The 12050-nt window shown below is 37.4% G+C and overlaps 1 protein-coding gene across 9 annotated transcripts in view; it reads left to right on the forward strand.

Moving 5' to 3' along the window:
* Positions 1–12050, forward strand: part of SLC4A7 (solute carrier family 4 member 7) — a 108368-nt gene that overhangs the window by 47141 nt on the left and 49177 nt on the right. For 4 of the 9 annotated variants that reach the window (XM_040480000.1, XM_040480006.1, XM_040479999.1 and 1 more), the window contains exons 4-7: positions 3138–3276; positions 3848–4008; positions 5489–5677; positions 8223–8591. In XM_040480000.1, the coding sequence (XP_040335934.1) occupies positions 3138–3276; positions 3848–4008; positions 5489–5677; positions 8223–8591 (858 nt within the window). The remainder of the gene's footprint in view (positions 1–3137; positions 3277–3847; positions 4009–5488; positions 5678–8222; positions 8592–12050) is intronic. The other 5 variants (XM_040480007.1, XM_040480002.1, XM_040480004.1 and 2 more) reach the window with 2 other exon arrangements.

The raw sequence follows: 12050 nt of genomic DNA on the forward strand, positions 1-12050 counted from the left end.
TCTAACTTAAGAAACTAAGAGAAAACATAGAGCATAGTAAACCAAAGTAAGGAAAACAAAGGGAAAATATAAACCAAAGCAGAAATGAATAAAATAAAACTCAGAAAAACAATAGCAGAAATCAGACTGAAATCTGATTCTTTGAAAAACCAGTAAAATTGATAAACTTGTAGCTAGAGTGATTAGGAGGAAAAAAAAGATATAAATTACCAGTAGCAGAATATTTCTGTACATACACTACAGATATTAAAAGACTAATGAGGGAATATTATGACTGATGTTATGCCAACAAAATTGATAATGTAGATGAGATGGGGAAGTTCGTTAAGAATAAAAGGTACTAAAAATTGATACGTATAAAGAAATTAAATTTGTAGTCTAAAACAGTTTAATAGTGGAAATTTACTCCCACAGAGCTCATGGATGAATTCCATCAAACATGTAAGGAAGAAATTACACAGACTTCCAGACAATTGAAGATGAAGGAATACTTCCTGATTCATTTTTATGAACCCAGCATTACCTTGATACAAAAATTAGATACAGATATTATAAGAAAATGAAATTACAAACTAAATATTTCCCATGAATGTCGTTTCAGAAATTCTTAACAAACTAAAAACATATTTTATACAGCAGTATCTAAAGAGGATACTATGACTGTGTTAGGGGGAATAATGCCTACCAAGATGTCCCAATTCCTAATGCCTGGAACTTGTGAATGTTAATCTTATAGCAAATTTGAATTTACAGATGTGATTAAGTTAAGGATTGTGAGATAGGGAAGTTATAGTGGATAATACAGGTTGGCCAGTTACAATCACAGGGGTCCTTAGTAAGAGGCAGTCCACAGATCAAAGAAGTAGTGGATGTGACCACAGAAGCAAGTGATTGTAGTAAGGGGGAAGTGTTCAGACCCAAAGAATGTAGGCAGCTTCCAGAAGCTAGAAAAGGTAAGGAAATGGATTTTCCCCTAGAGCCTGCAGAAGGAACCAGCACCATGATGTTAGTACTGTAAGACTCCAGAATTATATATAAGAGAATAAATTTGTGTTTATGCCACCAGGCTTGTGGTGATTTGTTACAACAGCAATAGGAAATTAGTGTGATAACCTGTGGAAAAGCAGAGTTGGTGTAAAGTTTAACTATCAATATAAATAATCATATTTATACTATAAAGGAGAAAAGCCATATAATTATCTCAGTAGGTGCAGAAAAAGCCTTTGACAAAATTCCATCCTCATTTATGATAAAACTCTCAGCAAACAAGGAATAAGAGAAAACTTTCTCAGACCGATACAGAGCATCTATTAAAGAAACTTCTTTAATGTCACATTTATTGCTGAAGAGATGTAGTGCTTTCTCCTTCTGATTTGGAGAGAGAGAGGCAAGGTTGTTCTGTGCTGCTTCTACAGAACATAGTACTGGAGGACCTAGCCTGTGTAATAAGGCAAGAAAGAAATTAAAGGCCTACAGCTTGCAAAGGAAGAAGTAAAGCTGTTTTTATTTACACATACAGGATCATCTATCTAGTAAATCCTGAGCAGTCTATGAAACTACAGAACTATGTGAGTTTAGGAAGGTTGCACTCTACAAAATCAATTATCTTTCCATATATTTCTCTAGTAGCAATGAACAGCCAGAAATTGCCACTTACAGTAGCACCAGAAATACTGCTTGGGGATAAATCTGATGAAGGAATTGCAAGACCTAAATGTTGAAAATTTCAAAACATCAGTAACTTCAGTCACAGTATGTTTTAGTTTGTCCTGCATAGGTCCAAGGGTAGTCCTTTTATATGAAGATCCATGTGATATACATACTGGAAAATTTGCTAATACAGTTTTTATTGCTTTTTCCCCATTCTTTGTATTTTCTTCATTCTGGGGTTCTTCCTGTTTGATTGTCTTTTTCTTTTTCTTTTTCTTTTTCAAGTTTATTTGTTTTGAGAGAGAGAGTGTGAGCAGGGAGGGAGGGAGAGAGAGAGAGAGGGAGAGAGAATCCCAAGCAGGCCCTGGCTCCAGTGTAGAACGTGATGTGGGGCTCAGACCCATGAACCTGAGGTGAAACCAAGAGCGTAACCCACTGCGCTACCCAGGTGCCCCCTGGTTGATTTTCTTACTCTGTTCTCTACATCTCTTAACTTTCTGTTTCCCATCTTTTTATTTGTCATTGATGCAGTCTGTCTAATTTCTTCAGATTTGTCTTTTCCTATGTGAATTCCTTCTACTCTTTAACCTGTTCATTGCACGTGTAAGTGCCTGGAGGTTTTGTTTACTTTGGTGTAAATTTTGAGTTTGACTTCCTGTCTCCCATTCAGCAGGATTCGGTTTTGTTTTCAACTGGTGCTTTTGGTTGTTTGGTGGCCACGGGGCTTTCAACTGTCCTGGACTAGGATTTATACTGATTTCTCTTGAGAGCCTGTACTGTGTAGTTTAAATTCAGATGCCACAAGTGCGGTATCTGTTTCTTAACAGTGACTTGTCCTGCCTCCCTAACCTCAGCTGACAAGAGTTTTACTTCTCTATGATAGCAGGAAAGGCCACTTTCTGTAGACCCCTAGCTTTGCTTTTTCTCATCATTTTTTGGACCTTGGAGATTTTCCTTTTTCACTCTTGAATTTAGCTACATATTAGATATTTTTACAAATTCTGTTTTCTCCAGCATGTTCTTGTATTTTGAGTGAGAAAAAAGTCCTGTCTTTGAGCATAGTGTTCCATGGTTTTGGAAGTTGCTTTTTTTTATTTGTTTTTACATCACTTATAAGATTAGTTTCACTTGTTTATCTTTTTTTAAAGGTTTTATTTTTAAGTAATCTCTAAACCCAACGTGCAACTCGAACTTACAACCCTGGAATTCAGGGGTCAAATGCTCTACCAGCTGAGCCAGCCAGGCATCCCTCATTTGTTTATTTTTACCATACAGGTTTTCTTTTTTTTGTCTGTGGAGGTGACCTCTGTGTGAGACTCTTATTTCCAGATTGTTGGTCCTCATTTCCTTCAAAATTTATAGTATTTTAATAAAAGAGTGTATTTATTTATTTATTTATTTATCACAAAAACATGTCACTTTCAAACTGAGTTTATCTTTGAATGAATTGTGGCAATTTTTGAGCGTATTTAAATTCTTTTGTTAAGACACACCATCCCAAAGAGTTCAGTTCATTCTTGGCACTGAAGATGATGATGAAGAGCACATTCCGCATGACCTCTTTACGGAAATGGATGAACTGTGTTACAGAGATGGAGAAGAGTACGAATGGAAAGAAACCGCCAGGTAGTAATACTGAGTCTCAGTATTTAGTTGGCTTTTCTTGATTTCTTCTTGTAATGTAATATAATGAATTCATGAGCTACCTGGTGCTTTGAAATACCGAGCAGAGAATTTCCTTGTGTCTAGAAGTTACATCTTCAGTGTATCTCTTAATTCTCAAAATTCGTTTTCTTAAGGAATACTTTAATACAGCACAGAAGGCAATTATGTGAATTGTACTTTCTAATGTCTTTGATTAGAGAAATACATTTGGAAAAGTCATGATCCTGCTGCATATTTTCAGTTTCAAAGAGAATTAGAAGTGGAAACTATGGAAATTCCACAGCGGGTCACTGTTGCGATAGAGTAGGAGGAGGAGCTGTAAGGTAACCTGGGAGGATAGATACCGTGGACTGTTAGTTTGATTTGCAAAGATGTGTCTGTAGCCAAATTTTGTGGTTGGTGGTGGTGCTCTTTGTTTATCTTTAAAAGAACAGGTTTATGTGTTTCATATTAAAAGAAGCAAATAATAAGGATTTCATTATTTATAATCCTCATTATTTGTAAAATATTTTTTATGTATTGCACATTTCAGATGGCTGAAATTTGAAGAGGATGTTGAAGATGGCGGTGACCGGTGGAGTAAACCTTATGTGGCAACTCTCTCTTTGCATAGTCTTTTTGAACTCAGAAGTTGCATCTTAAATGGAACGGTCATGCTGGATATGAGAGCAAGCACTCTAGATGAAATAGCAGGTTATAGTAGTCTGCCTTTTTTAATATTTAATTTGCGCTGCAATTAGAGGTATTTAAGTTAGGGAAATGTGGTGGAATTTTAGACCCTTGATTTAATAGCTCTGTGTTGAGTTTCCATCCTGTGTGGGACCACATGAGGAGTACACATATAAAGAACACCTTTTGTCTTTAATGGAGTTTAGGAGATTGAGTTAGACAGTCCCCACTACAGTACCAGCAAGAAAGTGACTAGTGCCATAAGTGGGATATGCGGTCTGTTTCGGGAAATGTAGAGAAAAGAGCTTTTGTTTCTTCAAGTTTTGGACGAAGGTATCTGGGGAGGATCCACGAATACATTAAATGTATTACCTATTTTTAGACTGAACACATGGGAACAAGGAACAGGTGGTACAAGGAAAAAGAAAGTAATCTAAGGAGGAGGAGGAAAAGGAAGAAAGGTCTAGAAAGTATAGAGAGGTATGAATTTCATATCAAAGTCAGTTCCCTGTGAATGTACAGATTTCTTGAGTAGGAGACGTTTACTTTGGCTTTGCAGTGATCGCATCATACAATGTAATATTTTCATTATTTACAATGTAATGTTTTATAATCCAGGGTCCACTTGTATGCTAGTCTCTAGTCATTGTGTTAATGTTACAGTTTACCTGCTAGGTAGGTTGATTCCAGTTTTCTGTTAGAGGACTCTTAACAGGTTTCAAAACTTGACTCTTTATCTCAAATTAGTGGCACTGTTTAAAAAAAAAAAGATATAGATATAGATATATATTTATTTATTTATAGGTTAAAAGTAGTTACAAATGCAGTTATAAAAATAGTCCAGCCCCTACAATAATGTATCATATGGCATTACATCAATTCCCCCCACCCCCTTCACACCCTGATGTACTCATCTTCCTAGAATTTATTACTTCATGATATTTTACCTTTTCATTTGCTCACTGGTATTTCTACCTCTGGAGGAGTGAGAGCAGAAACTTGATCTGCTTAGTTAAATGCTATATTTCCAACCATAATAGGCAAATAGTTAATTACTGAATGAAGGAGTCCAGATATCCCATCTATAGTTCTGATGAAAAATATGAAGTGAAGCAATAAAATACCTTCATGTTTTAGGAAGCCAGTATTATTGAATATTCACTTTAATAGAATTTATTGTGTCCATAGCAGGAAAGCACTTGCAACTACAGGGAAGCTATTAGTGTGGCCCCTTTATAAAGGGCCCCTTTATAAATAAATAACAGGACTTATTAAAATAAGGGTCTCCTTGTAACTTGTTTATTTTCCTTAGATAATGTTCATATTTATCTTACGTGTACATTATACAATATCAGAAGAGAATAATACTTTCTAGAACTATTTAAAGATCTTATTTTTCAGTAAGGTTCCACTTACAATTTATTGCTTACTCTGTGTTACAGTCATCCAAGTGTTAGCTTCTTTAGTAACAATGGCTGCTATCTATTTATTTTTCTTTCCATAGATATGGTATTGGACAACATGATAGCCTCTGGCCAACTGGATGAGTCCATAAGAGAAAATGTCAGAGAAGCTCTTTTGAAGAGACATCATCATCAGAATGAGAAAAGATTCACCAGTAGGATTCCCCTTGTGCGATCTTTTGCAGATATAGGCAAGAAACATTCTGACCCTCACTTGCTTGAAAGGAATGGTGAGATAAGTTGTGGCATCCAATTTTCGCTAACCCTTCCGCTCTAACAGCATTCCAGTCTAGTACAGTTAGCATTTGGGAGAAGAAAGATATTTCTTACAGATAATCCTGTGGGTCATTTTAGTATCCCTTTTATTCTTTTTAAAAAATAATGTTATCTTTGTATTTAAAACATATCATTTCTAAAATACCATTCTTGACAACGTGACCATTAATCTGTAGAAATCGTTTAGATGAAAAAGTTTAAAACTCACTCTAGTTAAAATGGCACATTTAAGTATTGGTGACATACAGAACACTGTCACTATAGCTAATCCTGAATTCCTTCTTCCTATTTATTTTGCTTTTTTGTTTTTGTCAAGAATTCTCGTATAATAAATGAAGGAGGCATAGATTATGATCTGTAAGTTTAATCTTCTTAAAATCCCAAGTCTTGGGTTTAAACTTTTATTATCTGTATTCGAGTTTTTCATAGTGATTTTTCTCTTCGTTTCCTGAGTTTACTTTATTTGCTGCACAGAAACAAGTGTTCTGGCATTGTTTTGATGTTTTCACTGCCCTTTATTTATACAGTTTGTGCAAGTTTTTATGGATGTTTTGTTCTTATGCTAGGGATGACCTCCCCGATGTCCTCCTAACCTCTGAGAGTGGCACGGACCCACATGTTCCAGCTCTCCGCCCTCACTCGTGGTCTGGTAGTGGTCATGTGGGGATACAGCAGTGTTCTTGTAGCCGGTTACCTCTGTCCCTGTTTTAAGACTGGAGCGCCTGGAGGCTTTGCCTCCCTCTTTTTAAAGTAGAAGAATACAGCCCTGGGGTTCTATTTTGGCTCTCAGAAGAGAGCTCTGAAGACAGTGACTCTGCAAAACCTACATACAAAGGGTTGGAGTTGCTTATGAGGGTCATTCTTGCCTCTAGCTGCTGCCATTACTCAAGGCCTAAAAGGATTAGAGTGAAGAGGAGTGCAAGATGGGCCACAGTGTCTTTCTGCTCCTCCTTTCTGTCCCGGCAGTAATAGTGTGGCTTTTAAGTGTTCTCCAAACAGCCATTGGTGATGGGATTTAATACATCTGAAGTTTGACAGTAATCGTCTTTTGCAGCTCAGTGTAAATACTCAAGACCATCTTCTGAGCGTTTGACCATTAGAACTCTTTTTAATCTGTTTAAGGTTATGCCTCTGTATACGTAAGTGACCCTAAGAATAAAAGGAAGAATGACACTTACTTCGGGGCGTAAGTGTAACTTTAAAGCAAGCCACCTGTGTCACATTTACCTTGCGTTTTCATCTTTCATGTAGTGCATACTCTCGACTTTTGGGAAATGAGTTCATTTACTCAGAGAGACCCTGTTGAATCTTTTTTGCTCATGTGGATGGTTCCTGATGATTCCCTGATTGTCATTTGGTTCCTTTTAATCGTAACACAATGGCTGTTTTCTTTTAAATGCCGTTTTAGCATGGACATTCTGTTATTTTGTTGTGTTATAGCTGTAAGCTAACAGTTTTTCTGCATGTAGCTTTTGTTTTAAACTAAATGGTGGTGGTTTGTTGATTCATATGTCTTGAGATCTCTTGAGTAGTTGGCTTTGATAACTTAGATCATATGGGATTGTCTGTCATACCATATTTTTCCTAAAATCAGTGTTATTTTACTAAGGTACATGTCATAGAACACGAGGTGTTTGAAATATAAATATATATGACCTTTGGAAATACGCTAGACTTATTTCGTTATTGCCATTGTTGGTGAAAAATACTTTATTATCTAGCTGGATTAAACAATTGTATTGTTTAATTTTATCTGCTGTATTAGAAATGGAGGCATATTTCAGGACATGTGTTAATATCTTTAGAGAGCGCAAGAATATCCTTTCAAATCGACACTATATTTTTATTTTTAAAAAATTCCTATAATTTGTCTTATGTTTTAGAATTTTACCTGGGAGCACTACCAGTAGATGATGCTCTACTAATATGAAGATTTGATATCAACTTTAAGTTAAGAGTTATTAGCTAATGTCGACTTTTATTGTGAGAGATAATTGTCTGTAGCAGTTCAGTACAGTTTAGGAAAAATACACTGAATATAAGCTATCAGTACTTGTAAGTTTTGTTTAGGGTTTTATTTCTTGGATTATTCTTAAATCGTATTCTCATTTGCTGTTTATTATTTATCAACTTTGCATTGATATTGTTTTTTTTTTTAAAGCTATATGATTGGGCATTGTAATTACTAACAGAATATTCCCCTGCCCAGTCTGTCATTTGCATTGTTTTGTATTTTTTGTTTTGTTTTTTTGGATACACCTTCAGGGAATGAATGTAATTTCAGCAACTTTTCAGTGACTTTCTCACATTTAGAAATCTCATTGCCATGCTAACTCTGATAGCATGGATTTCAAATTTGGGGCTTCGGAGCTTGCAGTTTACATTGTAAATTGATTTTGTGAGAGTGTGTGTGTGTGTGTGTGTGTGTGTGTGTGTGTGTGTCTCAATTTGCCTTCTGCAGCGAACTTCATCGTGTTTCATTTATTTGTTTTGTCTCAGGGGAAGGCCTGTCAGCCTCCCGCCACTCTTTGCGAACAGGCCTGTCCGCCTCAAACCTTTCCCTGAGAGGAGAGTCGCCTTTCTCCCTTCTTCTCAGTCATCTTCTTCCTTCTTCAAGAGCTGGAAGCCCTGCAGGCTCAAGGTGTCCAACCCCAGTACCCACCCCTCAGCACAGCCCTCCTTCCAGCCCTAGCGTCAGTCGCCCGACCTCCAGAAGTTCCCAGCAGAGTCAGCCTCAGGCCCCAGAGCTGCTGGTCTCACCTGCCAGTGATGCTGTCCCCACAGTAGTAATTCATCCGCCCGAGGAAGACTCGGCAGCGCCCACAGGCCAGGAGCAGAAGGCTGAGGACAATGTTGGCATGACTCCAGGCAACTATTCACACCCTCCGTGTGCGGTGCCCCCTGCCGCTGCCTCTCTTGCACGCGGAATGCCTCTCAGCACGGAGCTTTAGCAGCAAATGTACCTCATGCTTACAACTTTGACTTGTGCATGGTTTGTTTTCCTTATAGCGTATGGTAGAAGGGAGCGTAATTCTTAGAAAATTTTAACCTCCAAAGCGACTCCAAAGAAGATACACATAATGTAGCCCTTTCAAGAATTTTCAGACGTTTTACAGGTCAGGGCATTTGGATAGTTCAGAAAAACGTAGGAATTTTTAGAAGCGATCTTTCAATTTGCCGTGATTTTTAAAAAACGGTGGCATTTCTTCTTGTGCGCTTCATTCATGATGTGATGAACGCATGTCGGACATAAGTTGCATGAGGCGATATGCCTCTTAATCTATTGTTCCGTGCTTTTATCCAAAGAGTGCGGTGTATTTTAACCTTCCTGACACAAATAGGATCGAATGTTCTCTTCCTCATTTTGTCTCTGAGAAGATTGAAGTTCTCCAGTGGCTACCTGGAAGGAATCATCATGATTTTAAGGCTAGTTTTATATTTGGAATAGACTTTAATTGTTCTCTGTTGAATGCCATATCTGTCTTTAATCCAAATTCACCTTGAAATTTTCAGGACCTGTAGTCGTGGCTATAGCAATCCTGTAGTCGTAGCGAGGATCTCTTTTTGTCTGTGAATTAGAAAAATTATTTCTTAGTGGGTAAAAGGGGCATAATTCATCTACGGTTATATATTATGGTAATATTGGCTCTCTGTAATATATTGGTTATACATATGTTTAAACATCTATATCTTTCCACCCAGTTTATATAAAGAAGTCTTCTTTAGTAACTACTTCTTACTGACAGCTAAGCGTATGACATAGGAATGCGAGCTACTGGTTATCACCACACAGGTATTAATTACTGCATTTTTCCATAATACTGAGAACACCTAACACTTCACTGATAGCTTACGTTTATTATATTGGCCTACTTAATGTCTAGGCAAAGTGGTGTAAGTTAGGTGGATACACCCATCTTCAGAGATTTCAGACTCAGAAAAGTTAAATAACTTCCCGAGTCATGCAACTAGTAAGTGACAAGCCTAAGTCCTCCAACAAAATCCTCATGGTCCTACCACTAGATGACAGACTTCTCTGTATTGAATTTCCCCAAACATACCAAGTATGTTTCATCAAGGCTCATTGTAGTTGCCAAAATGTATATACTTTTAGAAATAAAAAAATGGAAGTAAGGTGGATAAATCATTGTAACATTAATTATGATGACAGTTACAGCTACTATTGTTTAATATTGTTCCACACACAGTGGCATAATGATATATTAAATATATCGCATTTATAATTCTAACAATTTGATGAGGTTCATCCCTGTTTTACAAATGAAGAAAACAAAGACATTAAAGGTATTAACATCATACCATAAATGACCAGAGCAAGGAATTGAACTCAGATCTATAATATTTCATTGTAGATTTTGGTACTTCATGGAAAATATACAATGAGGGAACTGAACAAAAAGAAAGAAATAACTAGAATTATTTACTTGGAAATAATTAGCACTCTTTTTTATTTTATTTTTCCTTAAAAAAATCTTTTTTGACTTTTTTTTATTTTTGAGAGACAGAGACAGAGTGCGAGTGGGGAGGGGCAGAGAGAGAGAGCGAGACGTAGACTCTGAAGCAGACTCCAGGCTCTGAGCTGTCAGCACAGAGCCCAGTGCGGGCTTGAACTCATGAACCGTGAGATCATGACCTGACCTGAGCCGAAGTCGGACGCTTAACCAACTGAGCCTCCCAGGCACTGCTTTTTTAAAAAAATAAAATTTTGGGGGACACCTGGGTGGCTCAACTGATGGTTAATCAACTGATTAACCATCTGACTTCGGCTCAGGTCATGATCTCACAGTCTGTGAGTTCGAGCCCCACATTGGGCTCTGTGCTGACAGCTCAGAGCCTGGAGTCTGCTTCAGATTCTGTGTTTCCCTCTCTCTCTGCCCTTCCCCTGCTTGTGCTGTCTCTCTTTCTCTCTAAATAAATAAATAAATAAATAAATAAATAAATAAATTTCTTTCAAAAAATGTTTATCAGCACTTTTAATTACAAGGAACCAGCAGATTCCATGGACACTGTCAGTGCAGAGCCTCATGCAGGGCTGGATCTCACAAACAATGGCATCATGACCTGAGCCAAAATCAAGAGTCAGATGCTTAACTGACTGAGCCACCCAGGCACCTTGAACAAAAGTGATTTTAAAGTTAATTCCTTGCATTTGTTTTTACCTGTATCTAGGCATTAACACTCAGCATTTCTTGTTTTACCAGCTTCTATGAGGAGCTATAAATTCTCTATAGTAACTAGGAGGTGACATGAGTTCACAGTGTCTTGTTAGGCCATATTGTTAACGGGATAAAAGTAGCAATTACCTGAAAATCGAGGAACATTATTAAGCTGCTTTTCCTCCTTTGCTAAAAGTATGCCATGAGATTTAAAGAAAATAAATTAGAATGGAGGGAAAAGAGGGAATTTCTAAAGGTAAGAAAAAGCTCCTAATTACTGTTTGAAGACATCTATAGAAGGTATGTAATTAAAATAATAGGGACAGCTATATGTTATTCCCTTGTTTAATTGCCTTTGGTGCTTCAAGCACCTAGAAACTCTGGTTGAGTGTCCTTGAAGTCTGATGTTATGTTACAGGAGGAAGGTGGCCTCAGTATCATTTTGGACAGGGAACGAAGTTATTTTCCTAACAGTTCCATTTTAGAGACTAACTACGTGTAAAAGAGTTAAGCTGTTTTGTAGTATTTGCAACAGTCTTCTGACTTTCAGCCGTGGCGCTATTGACATTTTGGGCTGGACATGCCTTTGTCATAAGGGCTGTCCTGCGCAGTGTAGGATGTCTGACACCATCACGGGCCTCTGTTCACTAGCCGCCAGTTACACTCCCTAGTTGTGACGACCAAAAATGTCCCTACATCTTGCCAGATGTGTCCCGGCGGACAAAACCTTCTCACTTTGAGCACCTCTGCTCCAACTCCTTTTTTTTTTTTTTTTTTTTCTTTTTAAGTTTTTAAAATGTTTATTTTTGAGAGAGAAACAGCATGAGCAGGGGAGGGACAGAAAGAGAGACGGAGACACAGAATCCTAAGCAGGCTCCAGGCTCTGAGATGTCAGCATGTTTCACCGGCTGAGCCCCCCAGGCGCCCCCCTCCCCCAACTACTTTTATTTTCAAACCTTTAGTGACAGAAGACTCTGATATCTGATATCTTTGCTTTATCTTTCTCTAGTTAGATATGCTGTTGTGAGAAAAAAGTGTAAGGGCAAAATAATAGATTTACCAACTATGATTTTTAAATCCGAGTATTGATTTTATATGTACATACATTGCTTCTTCTTTTAAGAAAATACAAAGAAATTCAGTCTTTCTA

The sequence above is a fragment of the Herpailurus yagouaroundi genome, unplaced genomic scaffold, assembly GCF_014898765.1.
Source record: "Herpailurus yagouaroundi ecotype Mexico unplaced genomic scaffold, PumYag 159, whole genome shotgun sequence".
NCBI classification, from domain to species: Eukaryota; Metazoa; Chordata; class Mammalia; order Carnivora; family Felidae; genus Herpailurus; species Herpailurus yagouaroundi.